The sequence below is a fragment of the Alligator mississippiensis genome, chromosome 10 (genome assembly GCF_030867095.1).
Source record: "Alligator mississippiensis isolate rAllMis1 chromosome 10, rAllMis1, whole genome shotgun sequence".
NCBI lineage: Eukaryota > Metazoa > Chordata > Crocodylia > Alligatoridae > Alligator > Alligator mississippiensis.
In genome coordinates this window covers 477947-497949 of record NC_081833.1, presented here as the reverse complement: position 1 = coordinate 497949, position 20003 = coordinate 477947, and the positions used below count along the sequence as shown (strand labels likewise).

The 20003-nt window shown below is 46.7% G+C and overlaps 1 protein-coding gene across 3 annotated transcripts in view; it reads right to left on the bottom strand.

The window, feature by feature from the left end:
• The window catches only part of TTC28 (tetratricopeptide repeat domain 28), a 256275-nt gene that overhangs the window by 218928 nt on the left and 17344 nt on the right, over positions 1–20003 (bottom strand). For all 3 annotated transcript variants that reach the window (XM_059713310.1, XM_059713311.1, XM_059713312.1), the window contains exon 2: positions 17900–18178. In XM_059713310.1, coding sequence (XP_059569293.1) covers positions 17900–18178 — 279 coding nt within the window. The remainder of the gene's footprint in view (positions 1–17899; positions 18179–20003) is intronic.

Genomic DNA, 20003 nt, shown 5'->3' with positions numbered 1-20003 from the left:
GTTTTGAGATCCCCACCCTCACTACAAAACATCTTCTCCTCAAGGCAATTCGATATATAATGATGCAGGAGAGTACAGCTCTATGTGGCAGAACAAAATCATTCCTCTGCCACCTATATGCTGGGGTCCCCCGGCTGGACGAGGGCTATCACATCAACTATTCATTGCATCCTATATTTGAAAGGAGACACCATCACACTGTTGTGTGCATCGTGTGTCTCCAGATGCATCGTCTCGCCACACAACAGCAGCGCACTCCAGCTTTTCTGCAGCAAGCAGGGGCATGTCACACGTGTTTAAACAAGGAACACGAGAGGTGAAAATCTTGCTCATTTGTGTTACACGAACCAGAGGAATCAAGTGTTCTCTTCCACAAGACTCCTCTGGCAAAACTCTTTGGATGTTATTTTTTATCCAGGTTGAAGAACTTGAGCCAAAAGGCTAAGAAGGAAACCACCTTCAGAAAGACAGGGACACAAGATGGCACAATTAAATCCCTATATTTTACTAAATCCAAACATCTAATAAATGTCTTGTGTGTCTGAATGTGCGACTCATGCAAGTTAAACTTGGGTTAGGCTGGGAGTACTCACATACTTTCTGCAATTAGGATACGATTTCTCCAGCAGTTAGGCGTTTTAAAACCCACCATACTTAGCATCTTCTGTCATGCCTGGCATTAGTTCCTTGTACTAAAATTCCCCCACAGAGCTTCTTGTGCCAAATGCTTAAGAATTCAGACAAATCAGACAGATCATTACAGAGAGCAAAAGGATGAATGTCTTGCGCGAAACAAGCAACACCACGAGGATGGCACATACCACAGTGCCCAGGTTCACACATCCTTCACAGAAAAAAATTGCCCAAATGTTAAAACAGATGCTCCTCAGCGATTCTAGAGAAGGGAGCATCAGCAGGGAAAGGTCCAGCCTTCAGCTTCCCCAGCACGCCTAGGGGTTTATTCCTCCCCACTCCCCTTTGAAAGGAAACCGAGGCTTCTCTCAGTATGACAGTTCAGTTCAAATTTGCTGTAATCCTCTTCCAGAGCGTCACCCAGCCCAGGTCCAGCAGCATGCTGTAGCTCACCGTCAGATATCAGACCTTTTGTCTTCTGCCACGAGCTACAAAGCTCGCACAGCAGCACAGCCCTTGCACCCCAGCAGTGCGGTCCTTGCACCTCCCCACCACACGTTAAATAAATAAGAGACGAGTTATTTATTTGAGATATGCATATAGCGAAAGTAAACCAGAGCAGGCTGTTCCAGGTCCATCTTGTACTCATTAAAAACCTGATCGAGAACCTCCCTGGCTAACCAGGGGTCAGGACCAAGTACCAATAGATGCAGTTATGATTTTTTCATTCAAAGGAATCCTCTTAACTTACAATATAAGGTACATGCTCTCACTTCTTGTCAAGCTCAAAACTGTCCTTTCCTATGCAGTCCAACTCCTAGCACCCTTCCAACTCCCGGTCACCTCAGCTGCTTCAGCCACTTCGTCCCTGGCTTCATCCCAATTGCCCGCGCCTCTGACATGCCCCTTCCTCCAACCAAAGTTCCTGCGAAACTCTGCTGATGCAACTCTGGATGTAGGGCGCCTATACACGGGTGCCAAGGCTGCTCCGACACGCTGCAATCCCAGCACGTCCGAGCAGACTCGATTAATCGCTGGGGACGCCGACACTCTGCATCTCGAGTGTCAATGTCCCCGTGCTTAAAAAATGGCAGTGGGGCGCTTGAACTAAAGCTTGGTGAGTGAGCTTTAGTTCAAGTGCCCCCGCTGCTAGTTTTAAGTATGGGGATGCTGACACAGGAGACGCGGCGGTGCTTTAATTAGAGCAGCTCTCGGAGTGTCTCCCCCACCGAAGCGCATGTAAAAGTGCCTTTAGTGATGCTTTTGGGTTCCCTGGCTGGCAAGTAAAATAACATCCTAACATTTCCTGGGCAGAGGGTTCAAGTGAGCCCACAGGATCTTTCCAATCTGTTTCTTCTAGTTCAGCCTCTGGGGGTGGGAAATCAACTCTAAGAGAGTGCTGGTTTTAGCTTTTCACACCACTGGATAATGCAGTTAAGATTTATTCTGCTGAGAAGATGGCTCCCTCTTGCAATTAAATGACAGAAAGCCAAAAGAAGCGTCCTCGCACCAAGCTCTGGTCCCTTGCACTACTTACAATAGTTTTAAAGAGAGTGACTTGTTTCTGCTAGTGACGGCTCCCTACAGCTCCTCAGAGCGCACCACATCAGGAGCCTTTCCCAGACCCAGCTTTATTACAATCACCTCCAGAAGGTAAGACACTGGCGGTTTCGGTATTAATCACCTTACCACCAAGAAAGAACAACCCGGGGAATCTCAAAATCACATACTAACCATTTTATACTACGGGAACTGAGGCACAGATCAGTTCAATGACTTGCTCAGACTAACATGCTTCCAGGAAACGCACTACAGTCATCCGAGCACTGCTGCTGCCCAGACAAAGCACGCTTGCCCCGGGGAAGAAGGTAGTGGGAGGCTGCCAGGTACAGAGAGTAGCAATGAAGCCTGTGCATGTTTCGGATGGATGTAGGAGGCTCAGCTTCACCTTTATTCAGAAGGGACCCTCCCCGTCTTCAAGCGCTTGCAACGCCCTGGGGGAGAAGCGCAGCGAGCTCACAGGAACACAAACCGAGATGCCCACCACCGCATCTATACCGCGCCCGGTTTCTTCCGTGTTGTTTAATGTGCTGCTTCTGGGAAGCTCTGCTCAGGAAGGGCCGTCGCCCTGCAGTGCAGTCAGAAATCTGTGCTGGAGAGAGGAAACCCCCAGACTCAGGGTGGTGTCCCTCATGTGAAAGGTGGATTATCGCAAGACGAAATGAATCTGTGAGAAGAGGGGAGCAGAAAGAACAGGTGGACCCCGCAGTGATATTACAGACCCGACATCAGTAGGAAAAGGAGTTTTTCTGTTTTAAATCTAATAGGTGAACATGGAACGGCTTCGTAGAAGCGTTCACGAGCGCCTGCGTCTGAGCTGCTTGGTCGGTCCGGTACTGCCTCCTGCAGGCTCATCCAAACCAGCACCGTCCGAGGAAAACACGCCTAGCACAATCGGTACGGCTCTCGTGAGCAGACAGGAGACAGGCTGGATAAAGGGTGCGATGCTTCCCCCCACGTCATTTAAAAAGACTGTCGCCTTCCCCCTCTTTCTCGGAGCAAACAGCGGCCCTGCTATCAGGCTTCTGGCAGAGCCCGTGCTCCGACACAGGGATGGGAAAGCTGAAAAAAGCCAAGGGGACCCTCAGTGCCGGAAGGGAGCAGGCACCACCGACGCTAACGAAGCCAGCCGAGGAGCTGGTCTGCTGTGCATTTTCATGGCGTTTTGGTTCCTGAAAATCTCTTTGCTCTTCACCATTTCCCTGCTTTGCAGGCACCTCCCCACGGAGCAAAGAGTTTCACTGCACATTCCTCAAGGGCCTCTGTATGCTTTCCTGAAAAGCTGTTCCGTCACGTCCCATGGTAAACGTGCGTCGGTAAATCAGCCCAGATGCCCCCGATGCCAGTGAACATGAGGGCCTTTTTCTATCTAGGATGTCCAGTGCCACAAAAACACCACGTAAAAGCCGGGGGACGGTCGCTTGCACACGGTGACTAACGCAAGGTCCTATCCGAAGCCCCTAATAACCATAACGGGGCTTATAATTCCACGTGCAGCCTTACCAGGGTGGGGTCCTGTGGCCATTACAGCAAAAGACAATTATCATCTAAATGAGGTTTTAGCACTCATTACTGTGCATTGCTGGAGTTTGAGTACCTCCACAGATAAAATGACAGTACTATAACTTCCCAGGCAATAAGTGATTGTAATAAACTCAAACACTAATTATTCATTAACTTTTCTGTAGAAAAATACAGACAGGTCTCTTCAAACTACATTTTCTGTGCAAAAAGCCTTAAAGAGCTATTGAAAACAGCAAGAATTTTTATTCCCTTTGTCACCTTCAACTATAGGAAATAATATAGTTGTGACACAAATACAGAACAAACAGGGCCAACAATCTGCAAAGAGCTTGATGCAAGTAAGCCACAGGCTTGGGTCTAGCAATTCAGAGTGGGGGCAGTACTTAAAAGACACAATGAACAAGCAGGTAGGATAACATAAGAAACAGCACATGTAGGGCTTTACTGGAGAGAAGTAAAGGCATTAACTATTACAGAGCTCTGACCACATCTCAACCATGCTGTCCATGGCACCAAGCTGACATTAATACCATGGAAACATCAAGTAATAAAGTGGCCTTACAAATTCGTGTCCTGTCAGAAGCATGGGGCGAGGAAGTGCCGAAACGGGCCAGGGTTACAGATGTGCAGGGACTGTGGTGGGAAGGGTGTCCGTCCTTGGGACAGTGGATCTCAACCTTTTCTGGACGCGAGGCTCCCCCTTCAGAAATCTTGAGTTGAGCAGCACCCCGTTTACAAAGGGAATGCGTGGACTGCAGCGCTTACCTCCCTGCAGAGGGGCCTGGCCAGGTGGGGCGGGCATGGTCCAGCAGGGACAAGCCTCTGCCTGCGCTTGTCTGCTCATCTCCTAACACTTCACTGATGTCGTCACACCCCGCAGCACCCTCCGAGATCTGGCAACGCCCCAGGTGAGAAGGCCTGCCCTCGGAGCTCAGTGTGGGGATGAAGTGTCAGCAGAGACTCCCTCCCCTGCCCGAGGGGCCTCTCCCCAAAGGACTGCCCGACTGATGCGAATGCTGGTCACTTTGGACTGCTTTCCTCTGCTTTGTGCTGCTGCTTTTCCTATACCTGTAAACAAAGCTGTGCTGTACAGATTACGCCCCAGTGCCTGTCATGGGCGTCCTCCTGCCATAGCTCAAATAACTCTAAAGGCACTAACAGTTCATTAATATAATTGAAAAGGCCCTGTTACAAAAGGTATGGGACCACACACTCCAGCCACGTATCACACGGCGAGGCAGAGACTGGAAGGTTGCCTTCTGCTCCAGACACCTGAGCTAGCGTGACTGAGATCTGCCCGGCCTTGCTCCTGGTGGGGGCCATGCAGGACCTGTTCTCACTGCGCTACACACTCCCTATATCAGCCTGATGGTCCAAACCAGGGGACAGCTGGGAAGGCCGTAGGAGGTACCTGCAGGCAGGCAGGGATGGATATGCTTCCCTAGAGCAGGGCCACGATGGGGGCGAGGGCAGCAGTGCCCCTCTGCGGGCCGCGCAGGCACCGCTCAGACACGGGAGGTGGGGGGAGCGGACGACGACGACAGGTCGCAAGGGGCAGGTGGTGCCACCACCACCTTGCACTGCCACGGCCCCGCGACCAGCCACGTACTCCCTCCCCCCATCCAGATGCCAGGGTACACTTATTAAAAAAGGCTGAAACCCCTGGTCTAAATACTGGAGTGATGCAAGCAGGTGGGCACTTTATTTTAAACATAAACAGCATTTTTAGAATTATGTCCATCAGTTATTAAAAACAACCCACCCTTTTCCTGATATTCTCTATTACCTCCTGGACCACTATCCAAAGGTATAGCTGCTTTCTTTAGTGCTCATGAACCCCCAGGGCTTTTCTATTCTGCTCTGATGCAGATCAGAGGAAGAACGCACCAGTGCCATTGGAAGATTCTGCAACCTTTGGCAAGTTTGGAAACGCATGTATTGCTAGCACCTTGCTTGCATAATGGTAGATAAAAGTGAAGAATTAATCCTTAATATACCTTGCAGTTCTCTTGCTCCCAGTATGCGGTGCTCCAAACACACATTCATGGACTTGTACAACATGGGACTCAACAGACACCAGGTTCAGCATGGCTTACTGCTTTCAGCAAAAGATCAGGAGGAAATCACCACGGGCAGTTATAGCTGCTGTATATACCTGAACAGCTCCCATGGGAGCCAGTCTAATGCAACAGATACTACTCAAGTAGGTATTCAGGAGGTGTCTATTTTCATCTCTGCAGAAGGTTTTACAGGATTTAGGCATGTGCCATGCTTTTGCCTACACCTAGTCAGCTGCAAGCAAGGTCCTGACAATCTGCACAGCGGCGTGGGGTGGAAGTCTGCTTTCAGAACGGCACAGGCCCCCGGAGCCAGAAGGAATCGCTGCCTGCAGTGCAGTCACCGGTGTAAACAGGAGAGGGAGTGCTCATGCCATGAGAACGCTGCGCAGCGCGAGAATCAAGTATCCTTTGCATGAGACACAAACTACCATATGAAAATGAACAACCTACATCAAAAAATGACTCATTTGGAGACGACTAGTACACATTTAGTTGATCTCATAACAACCCCGCCATCTGTCTTCAGCAGCTCTCGGAGGCGGTCAAATGAAGATTCCCCGTGAAAAGAAAGTAAAAGGCCTCTCTCAAATACATAAATGAATGAATGAATAAAACAAAGCTATGACCACTGATCCTGACAACCCAGAAAATGAGGGATGTTCACACACAGACGTTTTAAATTTCAACAAATACATTGTGAATGTAGCAAAAATACGTTGTCTGCTCCTAGCCCTGCAAACGTGTGATGCTTTCATCTTGGAGTACAGCGAAACATGACTACAGGACAAAGGAACTGCCAGACAGATGAAGCCAGGGGCTCATCACGATCGGGATCCTGTCCAAGGGTACCTGGCACCAGATATTTCAGGGAAAGGCGCAGGAAAAGAGTTTGTCCCATCCAATTTGTTCCTCTAGCCTCTAACTGTTCTGAAGTTTCCAAATCTCATGAAATCTGGCTAAATCCTTGGCCTCATTGCCATAATATATCACTGAGTCACACAAGTATTATCATTTCAAAAGAGTATTTCTTTTTATTAGTTTAAAATATACTGCCTTTCCCATTCATCAAACGGCTCCTCCCCTTATCACACTATGAAAAGGGGAGAAGGAAAGAGCTCAGTCCATCGTTCTGTTTTTCTGTCATGTCCCTTTATCCATCTCGTCCCCGAGGAAAACAGCCCCACGCTTTTCCACCTGTCCTAAGATGAAACGTTTCTAATTGTTCTCTTTTTAAAATACAGTGGCTGAACACGTGAAGCCTGCGATGGCAAATACTGTAAACAGCATTACAATTTATATACACGTACATTTGTATGGTGGCAAAGATGGTAGCAACCAAGTTAGTTGCACAGATGTTTCCACTTGAGTTGTACTTTTATATCTCCATAACTTTCTGAAGCATTCACTTTTCAGGCCAGAATTTTCCAGGGCACAATTTTGCTATGCCAAGAGTGGTACAGGAGAAAGAAAAGTGGCAAAACCTTGTTTGTGCCCTAAATAATGTTCGACAGAAGGGCAAGGACCCTGTTTCAGTCTTTGCCTGGAAAACCTTTTCTGCATGTGGTGCAGATAATCCATCAGTTCATCAGTGCCTAGCACCAAGTGAACCTCATCTGTTTAGGGTCTCTGGGTACCAGCGCAATTCAAATGATAGCATCATTTGGAGGTGGTATGGCTTTTGGATTATGCATGAGACTAAGGATTTGGAAGCCTAGATTCGACTCCCGTTTCAGCCGCTGACTTGCTACGACTCCTGGCGAGTTGCTTCCCCCCTCGTTGCCTCCTTTCTCCCTGCCCCCACACTGCCTGTCCCATATAACTATACCCTACACTGTCGAGGTACAGACAAATTGCCCAGGATACAGAACAATCATTTGAGACTCAGCTTGCCTGTCTGTAGCCCATCTAGTACAATGGGACCCTGATCCTGGGAGGTCTCTGGGCCCTAACACAACGAAGCAGTAGAGGTCTACCCAGAGGCGGTAACTGCAAACCCAGCAGTTGATGGCCATAGAAAGCACCGCAGTATAAAAGCGTACTTACTACAGCAGGATCTTGAAAGCCTGTGCCCAGTGCTGTGTAACCAGTCACGCAGTAGGAAACTCAAAGGGGAATGCCAGTTATTGAGGCCAAGGATGCAGGACAAGTGCTCGCTTCCCACGCGAGGGAAAACGAGACCAAGGCATATAGAAATCCATAAGCTGTCGGGCTAGGATGTCTTCCACCGAGTTTATTCCAGAGCAGGCCTTTACAGCCGAGATGGCCTTGAGGTTCATTTCCAGAGCTTTATGATGGGGAACGCCATAAGACCTTCCCCACCCTCCTTCATTTGGTGCAAGAGGCCACTGCTGTTATAAAGGGGATCTGGACAGCAGGTGACTCGTAACCAGACTGTAAGAACTCTGGAGGCGGCAAGAAAGATTTACATAAAAGATTATAAATACTATTGGGATAAATGTGCAATATAGTTTCCATTTGAAACGACATCTTTTTGCCATTAACAGACCCTATAAACTCTCAAAAGGAAATTGCCCCATAACTTACGCTCGAACACATAAAAATGTGCAAATATCACATGATTATACATGAATCAAACGGAAATGGCAGCTTGGAGATAAGAGCCCATGGAATCAGAAACATGTCAAGAAACCAAGAGCTGTTTAAGCGCTACCTGCTATGCCCCGTAGCAGGTTTCAGAGGCAGTGCATGCAGACACAATACTACGCTCTGGTTAGAGCACGCACATCGGTTATTTTGCGATGTATGATTCAACACGGTGCTTTTCAACCTGCAGTCCACGGACCCCTGGGGGGCTGCAGACTATGGCCAAGGAGTCCGCGAAAGATGACTAGGATCAGTCATAAGTATTTGAATACCCACACTCACAATTTAAAGGGGTCTGGCACCTCCATATGAAATGTCCAAAAGGGTCTGTACCTCCATTCAAAAATTGGAGGGGGGCCCACAAGTGAAAAAAAGGTTGAAAACCACAGCTTTAACATCTTGTTTATGCCTCACAACATGCTTGTTTTCAACTTGTGAACCCTGCTACTGTTTTCCAGGCCTTGATCCTCACCTTTGAATGCTTAAAAAATACATTTACAAAAAATAAAAATAAAGGAAGCGAGTTGGGCTTGTAAATGTTCCTCAAGTTAAAGTTAAGATCCTTACAGATATTTCCATGACAGCTGGACAGGCAAGATTTTATTGCGTTAGTATTAACAGGATTGTAGTTCTGAACCATCACCACTTTAAATATAAATTAATTACGTGTATAAATTCTCTGGTTACAAAACCAACAGGAAGTGTGCTCATTTCAAAGGAAAAATAACTGTGATACTACAAAAGCCTTTATTCTAAGCGGTCCCCACCCCCAGAGAAACTCTGAACTCAGAAAATACTCCATAAAATCCCAGAGAATGCAAAAGATTGGAACCAGCCTCTCCCAGGGGTTATTAGAAACAGCAGTGAAGGCAAAACAACGATTTTTTTTGGAAGCGTTCTTAACACAATATTTTAAAATATAGAAAAATAAAACTTCTGATGTGTCGCATCATTCCCCAAAAAGTTAATTTTTCACCACTGATCTTAAATAAAAATGCTGAGTTATGCAACAAAATAAGCTTCATGAAGCTGCCTGTTTCGTTTCACTGAGACGAGACCTGCGGCTCTTTCAAACCCTATTTCATGAGACCTGGTCCAGGAGGAGGATCTCCCAGCCTTAGTGCAGAGAGCAGGATAAGTGCGTACAAGTGTAACATTTAAATCGACCTAACCAGGGTCGACCTACATGCCCAACTCCTCCAGGCATTCTCAGGGTTTTAATCAGCCAAAAAATAGCATGCCCCTCCGGAGGTGAACACCCTTTGATTGAGAAAGGGTTTAGCCCACCATTCCCAGCTCTCTCTCCCCACTTCCCACCCCCTCACACTTCCTCATTAGCTTGCACAACGCTGTCCAAGGGAGCTAATTGCAGAGGTGCAGGTTCCTTGGCTAACGACCGCCCCATGCCCTGGCTGTACCATCCCGCGTGCCAGCGTCTCCCTACTCTGGCTTTAGCCACGCTCCTGGTCCACTCCATCTGCATGCAGGCCTTCTCTCCATTATCCCTCCCTCCATGACCAACTCCCCCTCCTGTACAGAGGAAGCGTGTCCCTTCGTTTTGTATTTCCTGGTTCCCAGAGGTTTACATTTGGGGTGCCCACAGTGTGCAATTTCTCCACTTTAGCTACTCTGCCCTAGCTTCCCCACTACCATTTCTGTAATGCCTACTGCAGAACAGCCTGGCTCCTTGAGAGCTGGCACATGCCACTCACGTAACCCCAGAGCTACAAAACAGCTTTGCTTTGGATCAACGAAATGTAACTTTTGTAAATGCTCCTATTATGGCTGTGCTAATAACGGTACATGATTACGTTAACCTAATACAGCATGGATATTTGTTCTTTATCTGTGTCTGAGGGCCCAGTTCTGCCATCATATATGTATTTGCAACTCCACGGTAAGTCACTAACAGCTGCATTTGGGTCTAAGTCTGTACAAGTCAAGCATTGAGCATAACTACAGGATACGTTCTGTGGCATTTGGGAATACAGAAACATCGGCAGGAACTGAGAAAGGAGTCTGTTCAGGTGACAACCGGAATAACCTGTTGAATATGCCTTTACTTGACACATAGGAAGTTTAAAGCACCCAGGTCCTGAACCTGAAAGGAGACCTGGGAGTCAGAAGCAAAAAGGCTCTAGAGAGTCAAACACATGGTCAAACAAAGAGAGGAAACTCTTTAGCAGGAAACAGAGAACAATATGAGCTTAACAACATTTTTTTTTAAATTGTAGGAATTAAGACTAGCCTCTGGGACCTGGATTACAACCACAAGTGTTATGCACCTTCCTGATATACAGGACAGACGCATTATAAAATATTCCCAGTGAATTATCCCAATCTGTAACTCTAATTGGATTATTTTTACATTAATCTCCTTCCCAGTGACTGCAGTTCGGGTTTAAAAGTACAGCAGATATAGCAGAACTATTTCTACAAATACGCTGGCAGGTTAACCGGCATCAGTAAATCTCCTGAAGTCAGACCTTAGAACAAAATCAGACTGAAAAAAGGAAATCCGTGTTGTTGGACCAGAGTGAAGGCCCTCAGCCACAGATTTCCAACACTAAGGAGTTTTTTTGCTAGCGAGCCTGGGGATTTTTTTTTTTTTATGTAACTCTCACAAGGAGGACGGACTGGATGGAAATGAAATGAAGCCAGCCCAACAAGCGCTCATTTGGAGAAGGCAGGCAAAGCTAGTGACCTTTGGCAATAAAGGAAGAAAAAAGAAAAAGCAATGCTGTTATACAGGAGTTCTGCTCAGAATTTGTAGGCTTCAGGTAAAGTGATTATGCCAATAGTCTCATAAGAAAACTAAAAGAATTAAAATAAACTGTTCAAGATCCTAAATTGGAAACAGAGCCTGTATGAAAGCTTTAACATTACAAATACATTTTAAAATAAGAGCTGGCTTCCCTTCACTTTATACAAACCTTCATTTCACACTCCTAGTCTCGTCTTTAAGAGCTGATTATACCAAAAACATACCCAAGTCAGAGTATTTGCTTTGTGTTCCCTGCAACCATTTCAGATAAGGATTTAAGAATTAGCAAGTCACATTACTGAGAGGGAGGTGACAGGAAAGGGAGGGAAAAAGTCCAATTTCAGTTCAAACCATGTTCTTACAAGAAAGAAAACAGGTTTGCACATGACTTGGATTTGTCCTCTCCAGATACAAAAAGCAGCCTCTGTAGCTGTAAAAACTACCTTCCTTAGAAAACACAATATTCACTCCAACTCGCAGAGCATCCCCTTCTGGCTAATCCCAATAATGACATGGCTCCGGAAAGCCATGCAATTCTTCCCACCGTCTCCCACAAGAGACGAAAACAAACGCTACCAAAAGGTATTGGGGAAAAGATTGAGAGTAAAAATGGTTCTTTGGGGCAACACAGGCTGTCATAAGGACACGTGCAACATCACATATCTGTATTTGTCAGAGCGCACAGCGCCATGTTGTCAGACCACCTCGTTTGCCAGCGAGCCTCACAACAAAGCAGGAGCTCATCTTCCGTCCAGCGTACCAGAGACCACGGTACCAGGCAATCTTGTAAGCCAACCCCAATGACAGTCAGTCAGAGCTAGTGTGCCTTTTTTATATTACATCCCTCTTAAAACTTGTGGTTTCACAATACCCTGAACTGGTTAACCCCCAAACTATGCTCTCCCTTGCCGTCCTTTAACAAAACGGTCGTATTGTTAACATTACCTATGAAAAATGCAACGGCATGTCTTATAGTAAGTACTGCGACCCAGACGAGGAAAGCTTCCACCCAAACACGAGCCCATCCTTGCTGTGCTTTCCGAACCGTTGCCCTTGGATTGCAGACTCTTAGGTGTACAAAGGCTATGGCCTTACCTGGAGCATGCGCTTGTCCAGATTTAAGGTGGCTAAGGCATTGCTCGGTGCTCAATGACAGCCCTGCCACTGCTGTGGTGTCAGCGCCCGGCACTGCCTGGCTCCCTCATTTGCACAGCTTCTAATTGCAGCCCCCAACTCATTAGAAACCTTGGAAGCGAAGGGAGATAGTTGTACGTAGCTGTAAACCTAACTCCTGTCACTTCCACGGGTTCTGAAACCAGCTCGTTGACGGCTGTTCCCCCCTCGCTGTTTGGGACACCATTAAAAGGGAGTATAATGAAGTTAAAAAGTGTCCTTAAGGGGGTTAGGGACTTCAATTGGAGCTGATTAAAGTGTAGCAATAGGCAAAGAGACTGGACAGGCACGGTGTTATGCAGTTCAGCAAAGTATGCCCTTTTCCAGGCTGCGTGCAAGTGGAGTGCATTGCACCATCTATCATTCATAGCAACCAGAAGCCGTTGTCAAAGGACGCCGGCGCTGCCCCAGCATACCTCCTGTTCCCATGGAAGCACCCGAGATGGGCCTTTTGCAAACTGATACTGGGGGGGGCATTCCCGTCAGAAAATAACTGTCATTTTGTTGTAAGTCAACAAGAGGAAAAGCTAAAATAAAACCCTAACGGCTAGACGGACTCTCACTTCACCCCCGGAGCAGAGAATAGCTGTCAGTCAGGTGGGGGCAATGGGAGAGCGCGCTTGTGTTTGTGCCCTTCCACCAAGTAACAAAGAGACAAAGGCTCCTCTGTGCCTCTCTCGGAAAGGAGGGAGAGACACCCGAGAGCCCCGGAGACTGCAAACACCAGAGTCCCACTCCTCGCCTGCAAACTTCACCCCTCCTCCCAGAGGGGAAATACAAAGTACAGGTCAGCCCAGAGAGCCCCCACGCTTTGCAGCCCGTCCACATAAGTAAATAGCCTGCTCACAGCAGCAGAGTAATTACAGATAATTAGTGTTTATCTTATGCAGTGACCTATGTTAATGAGGCTAAGATAGTTGTTCTTACTGGCCAGCCGAAAGCAGCTAGCTTTAGCAATCCAACGAGTCCAGCTTGGTTGAAGGCAGGGCAGATTTACACCTACAGTCTGGTTAACACATCGGTCTTGAAGGCACTTTCCTTCCTTCACTAATACTGCACACACGACAGAATTAATACCGCCTCATATCAAAAAGCAAAATATTACACAACAGCCTCTTCTGTCTGCAAAGTGAAAGACTACCTGGATGGATAATAAAGCTGACTTTTTCTTAAAGTTTCACTACTCACCTCAAACATTTTCCCTGATACTTCCAATTTAGGCAGGCTGGTGAAACACTTACGCAGAGGTGAGTATAAAGGATTTACTTGCCAAAAGAAATGTCCACTCAAGATTAATTTTGTCTGTTTACCTAATAAAAGGACACTCAAAGGGAGCTCATTTTGTGTTCACCCAACCACTGCATATTCATTTTAGTGAAGACTAAAAATCTTAATTATTCATGTACAGAAACAAAGACATACAGAAAATGCTATACAGGGTCCCACCTGTGGGCCACTGACATGCACACGCAAAAAACTGCATCAGACAGTGGGAGATGATGCCAGCACCTCAACTAGACATCACTCTAGTCTTTAGTATTTCAAGAGTAAATGAAGCCTGAAGCATAAGGCTGCTGCCCCTTCAAGATCCACAAGCACCAACTACTATCACTCTATATGTTCTTGTTACCCATATAAACAGTCAAGCCTTCTTTTAATTTGGCTAATTTTGGGGCGTTGAAGCCGCCAGTCAGTCACAATGGCATTATTCTGTGGCTCTAAGACGGGCTAGTTAAATCCCGGGCGCTCTACCATGCAAAGCTAAACTGCACGTGGTGCCCCATGGGGAGTCTTTGCCACGTCGGACACACCAACTGTAGGATCAGGCAGCAGCAGATTCTTTGGCGCTCGGTCACGGGGAGGGAAGAGCTGTCTCCAGCAGCTGGGCAGTCTGGCGTGGGATGGAGGGAAGAGGCAGAAAAGGCTTTCTACAAGTTACCCAAGACAGCTGGCTTCATGATTAACACAGACCAGAATTATGTGGAAGCCTTCGGTAATTCCAGTTCGGACAGGTACAACAATTACTTCAGTAAAGCCGGAAAATCAGTAAAACTTTAAAGCGAAGAGGAAGTTTCCACTAAAACAAAATTCTCCAAAACTGGAAATGTTTTTTTGTTTTTGTTTTTTGGCTTGGCTTCATTTCGGAGGGGGTTTAAAAGTCTGTTTTCATACCAGCTCTTGTTGGCATATTAGGGCTTCTGCCTTGAGAATGGAAGTAGTTTTCTATATAAACACACCAGTATAAACTACAGCTAAGAATGAACACTAGGAATGTCCTTAAATGGCTCAATTTTGGTTTTGTTTCTCGAGTTGATTAGGAGTGTTTACAGGGACATGGCAGTATCTAACATGCTGCCAAGGTGGGCCACAAAAGAATGAGGATTCTTTTCCACTGGTGTTTGTTTAAAGAGAACGATATTTATATCCTAGAAACAAGTTTAAATCAATGTTCAATTGACTGCTTTGTCAAAGAAAAAGTTAAACAAGCGATATAGTTCCAGAAGGGATCGCTGAGAGGTGGGGGCTGGTCACAGTGACAAACTGGCATCATCACTCTGGGAAGAAAGAAAGGAAATAGAAGAGGACCCCGGACGGGCGGCGCACGGGAAGCAGACTCCAGAAGCTCCCACAGCTGCTTGCTTTCGGGCTGCAATCTCGTCTCCAAGCAGGCACACGTCACACTGCAAACAGCACTCGGTTCGGCAGTAGAACCCGGATCATCCGTGTCCACGTAGCTCCCATCCACCTCGCTCAGAGAAGGCTGCCAAATCAAATCCAAGCCACTCAGCTCTTCTGCAGCAGCAGCTTCAACTCCAGAGGTGCTGTTTCTCCGATCGACTAGAGTTCATCAGCACTCCTGCACAGCTGTTTGATGTGGTTATCTGGACACCCCCGGTTTGTTCACAAACCCGCACCTTCACAAGCGGGTACAGACCCCGACCCTGCAAAGTATCTGGATCTGCTGTGTTATTTTACAGAGGTGTCTAGCGAGGCAGGGGCAGGCCCTACCACACAATACCACCAAGCTTGTCTATAGCTTTTTTTCAGGAAGCAGTACCCTTCCCCAGACAGGCACAGGAAAGAGAAATGACCTGCCCAAGGACAGAGAGCAGATCAACGGCTTCCCCAGGATTCGGGTAAGTCTCCCACGTTCCAGTCCCAAGCTGTGGCTACTATGCAACACTGCCTCACTTGGCTGCAGGAACCTCACGTTTTATGCTGCCACAGGCCTATTCCCTTCATTGCACAGGTCTATTCCAGGAACTTGTTTTAAAGATTTCTGTGTACTCTACCTCTGATTGGCATTTATAAATATTCTTAAGGCCCTTTTATAATCATTCATTTAAGCATGCTCTGCTTTAAATCATTACCAGATTTCTAGGAAGCAAAAAAACAAAACTATGCAAAAGTTACTTGCTTTTATACTCCACGACTCCCACATTCAAACAACCGACAGACTTGGAAACTTTGAGGCACCCGAATAAAATGTCATTGTACCTTACATATCACTTGACACACACGCTTTCAAAATCCGCTACAAAAGGAGATGTAAGTTATTGAGGGAAGATACCTAGGTACCTACGTTTCTACTCCACGGCCCTGCTGAAGCAGGGATCTCTTTGCTAAGGTAAGATGCGGTACATGGTATAAATTACACAAGCCAGTGAGGTAAATAATATGGAGAACACACTAAAGAGGTGAGCAATAAAACCAGTGAGAGAGGGCGATTAGGAGGCACAGACAAGGGAGAAAAGGAGGGCTGAAATAAGATTAAGGATGAGACGAAAAGGCAACGAGGTGGACAGATTCAGGCAGACTACTCCAAGCAGCAGGGAAGCCTCTTGCATTTACTGTTGTCGGAGCTGCCGTGACAGTTCTCTCCTTTCACGAACCGTGGCTGGACGGACCTGGAGAGTGTCTCCACTAATGTTGCTCCAAAGCTGTCTCCAGACCTTTTCACCCTGGGGAAGATTTGTACTTGCCTGCGGGAATCTGGGTTGTACATTAACATGCAAAATAAAAGGGCAGTTGTGCTACCAAGAGGCGGGGGGTAGAGACAGACAACCATCCGGCTCTCCTTCCCGAGTCAAGAATCTAGTTTTAAACATCTGCTGAGGACCTCTTCCCAAGTGTTGTGAGAGGCAGGCTAAAGGGCAGGATCCCAAGAGTACGGGTCTGAGACATGAGCCTCCTACTTGAGGGCAAAGTTGTAAGGAGCCTACTTCCACTGCCCCCAAACTCGCTGAGAAGGTGCAGCCTGTGCTTCCGCGGGAGCTAGGACAAAGAGCAGAATACCTCGATTAGTACGCAGGACATCTCGGGAGCCACAGAGAGAGCAGCGTCACAATCACCAGACCTGGGACCACTTACTGACTGATGACCCACCCTTGCCTTGAGGAACCACACTGCTTTCTGCCAGGTCTGAGCTTTCATCCCCAGAAGAGGCAGAACTCTCTGCAGCACACGTCTAGAGAGGTAGTAAAAGAAAACCTCTGCTTCCTTCACTTAGATATACGGGTCCTCTTCCTGAGACCAAGACTATTTTGTGCAGATTAGGTACTTCAAGGAGTCAGAAAAATTAACCAACACTATCAGATGAACAAGCTTAAATAAAGAAAGGTCATTTAGAAGGATAAATGTTCAGCTTTAGAAAGAGCACTTTTAAATAAAAGGTTTTGAAAGGAACTATATGGAGACAAGACATTTTTATGTCTGCCCCCAGTGCCCATGTAGCTTAGGAATTCATGATGAAGGTGAAGAAAATGAAGACGAGTATCCAAAACACAAAGATACAAGCAAACATCGCAGTGCTCCTGGCCAAAACAGAAGGGATTTTGAAGGTGAGATTCAGCAAAGTCAGAGGAAAGATCTCTTGAGAGAGAAGATCATGCTGTCAACCACAGTAGAAACCCACCCTCAAAACACCATCAGACACTGCCATTTCCGGGTGTTCCTCTTTTGTAGATGAGCATTTGCCTCCAAGATCGGCCTTTCCTATGCTTTGTCAGGTCTTAAGAATGCTGGGTCTTCAAAAACTGTCAAAAAGGTGTGCCAAAGAATATAAGTGCTCTATACAAAAAAATGAAAAAGGAGGAAAGAGAGATCTAAGCAAAGGTCTTTAGATTTCTGCATCCCTGCTATGTGAACAAGCTACCAGGAATAATCTCCATCCAGCACAGTGTCGTCCCCAGGTTTTCCGAACAGGATACGCCTGGCTACCGCTGCACGTTCATTACTGTCAGCATCGGGAGAGAGGTCTGATCGTCACACTCTAGGCATGACATTTGTTTAACATTTTAAGATCTTCAAAAGCATCAGGGAATAAAATCCGTGCCAGGCAGCTCAGGAAAAATGGGCAAAAGTCTGTTTATATAGAAAATAGCTTTAACTCTCAACAGGAAACTCATATAAAGTCAAACAGCTTTTAGCACAGAGAAAGATTTCTATTCTCCAGAATTCCCAGCAAAAATATACCCCGAGGAGAAAATGATTTGAGACCATCTTCAACAGAATGCAAGAATTAAACCTTGAAGTCCTGCAGCGCTGCTGCTCTCCCCCAGAAGAGAAACGGCTTTCCTACCTTGGGCCATTTAGGATTGAGAAGTCGTGCTTTGATTGCATCATCGAGCGCCTTGTCATACTGCTGGATCTTCATGTACGCTGCAGACCGGTTACTGTAGAGGATGCAGTTCTGAGGATCGACTCCCAGGGCCTCGTTGTACAGCATGATAGCCGTGTGAAAGTCGCCATCGTGGCAGGCCTGGTTGCTCTGGCGAACCTTCTCAACAAATTCAGCCTTGCTCAACATGGGGCTGTCCGGGCTTCTTCCTCCAAAAGATTTTGAGCCAAAGAAAGGGATCTGTAGACAGAAAAAGTTATTAACCTCAGGGCCTGACTATTACTCACTTTTTATTAATTATATTCCAATTTGAACAGCAGTATAAACTGCACAATACAAATTAAAACTATCACTACTATAGCAATTGGAAATTAGCACACAATAAAAGCCTTTTCCCAATTTTTAAAGTTTATTGTTTATTTAATTGATCAAGTTTTAACATGCTTTTACCAGATGTGGCAAGAAAAAGGCCACGCTAGCCTTTCTGCAGGCAGCATGAGCGGTTAGCAATGTTCTCTGGACTTCCAGAAAACTTAGCTTCCTCCTCCAAGCACAAGAGCTAAACCCTCCTTGTAACTTGCTGCACTCCACAATGTGCTCATCCCGCTTGTACTTAAATACAACTACACCACGGGACTCTGGAGACGATGCTGGCAATAGCAGCCCCTTGCACCTTGTTGGATACAGACACTGGTCTGACTTATTGCTTTTGCCCTATGTGCTAAGGCTGGGAGGGGCTTTGATCTTTTGATTCTACCATGTCAAGCTCATTTAATCTAGTCACCTACAAGAGATGAACAGGCGGGAGAAGTGAGCGTAGGAGCAAGGGCATGCATGGGACTCAGGAAATCACTGAGTCTGCTAGGGGTGACAAAGAGAACAATTACACGTGCCTATCTGAATCTGTGCAAGAACTTACATCTGCTGTCCAACCTCTCAACATGAACGAGTGCACGCCAGCAAAACATGGACCGGTGCTAAGAGAAGTCTCCATAGGGCTGCCCAACTCACGCCTGGCGACCACTCCCCTCCCCATTGATCCAGCTGTGCTGCTGCTGCTGGGGTCTCCAGGCTCCTCGCCTGCTCTCCAGCTTCTGCCTCCTGCCCCTACCCCCGAGGCTGAAAGACCTGTGCCGCATGCAGCCCCCAGCCATTCAGAAGCTGGACAGTCGTGATCTAGCTGAGGGTGGCCACATGGCAGGGAGGCAGAGCTCATGTTCATCAGCAAGCCAGTAGTAATCTTGGATGCTTTTCTGAAAAATATGCAAGTCCGCTGGCATGATGAAGGTGTGACACGGGAGGGAACAGAAGCAAACCTGCACCAGCCCTGTGCAGAGTCCATCAGCTGAAAACCTGGAGTGCAAAGCAAGCAGTTCCCAACTCCAGACTGACACGGCGAAAACTCCCCAAGCACCCTTGTTTTTAGGAGATGTTCTGGAAGTCCAGAGCAGCTGACAGACCAACCTTGCTAATTGCTAACAAGTATAAAATAACATGAAAGCATAGTTTCATCTCTTTACTGTCCCAAAAACTGCAAAACAAAATATCGATCGCTCCTCATCCCACAAAGCAGTCCACAGCATTTGCCCCCCGAGGGAATCTTCAAATCCCATCATTAAAAGAGTAAAGAGAAGCATGTTTAGGCTTTGGCAGATAGGTAGGTATTAGCAAAACAGATTAACAAACTCTGGTATGGACATGGATGGATTATTTTCTGTATGGTAGCATTAGCTGGATTTAATCGAAATACTGACTGCCTGGGGCTGCTGCTATGGAGACAGATCCAAAGTCACAGAACGGCAGGTACAAGACAACGAGACTACTCGGTTTCCTTCTACCTCCCCCAGTTCACCCTCAGGAGACTTTGGTTTCTTTTTTGGCTTGTTTTATTTTTTTTAAATAATTCACAGTTTGTCCTGAAATCTTGTTCTGCCTGGGACAAAATTAGGTGTCAGAATCTGATCTGCTTTTTACCGAGGTCCAAGTCATCATTAGCACCACTATAAATCTGTGGGGAAATGGAACACGTCTACTAACGAGGGCTTGCCTACAGACAGGAGGACCC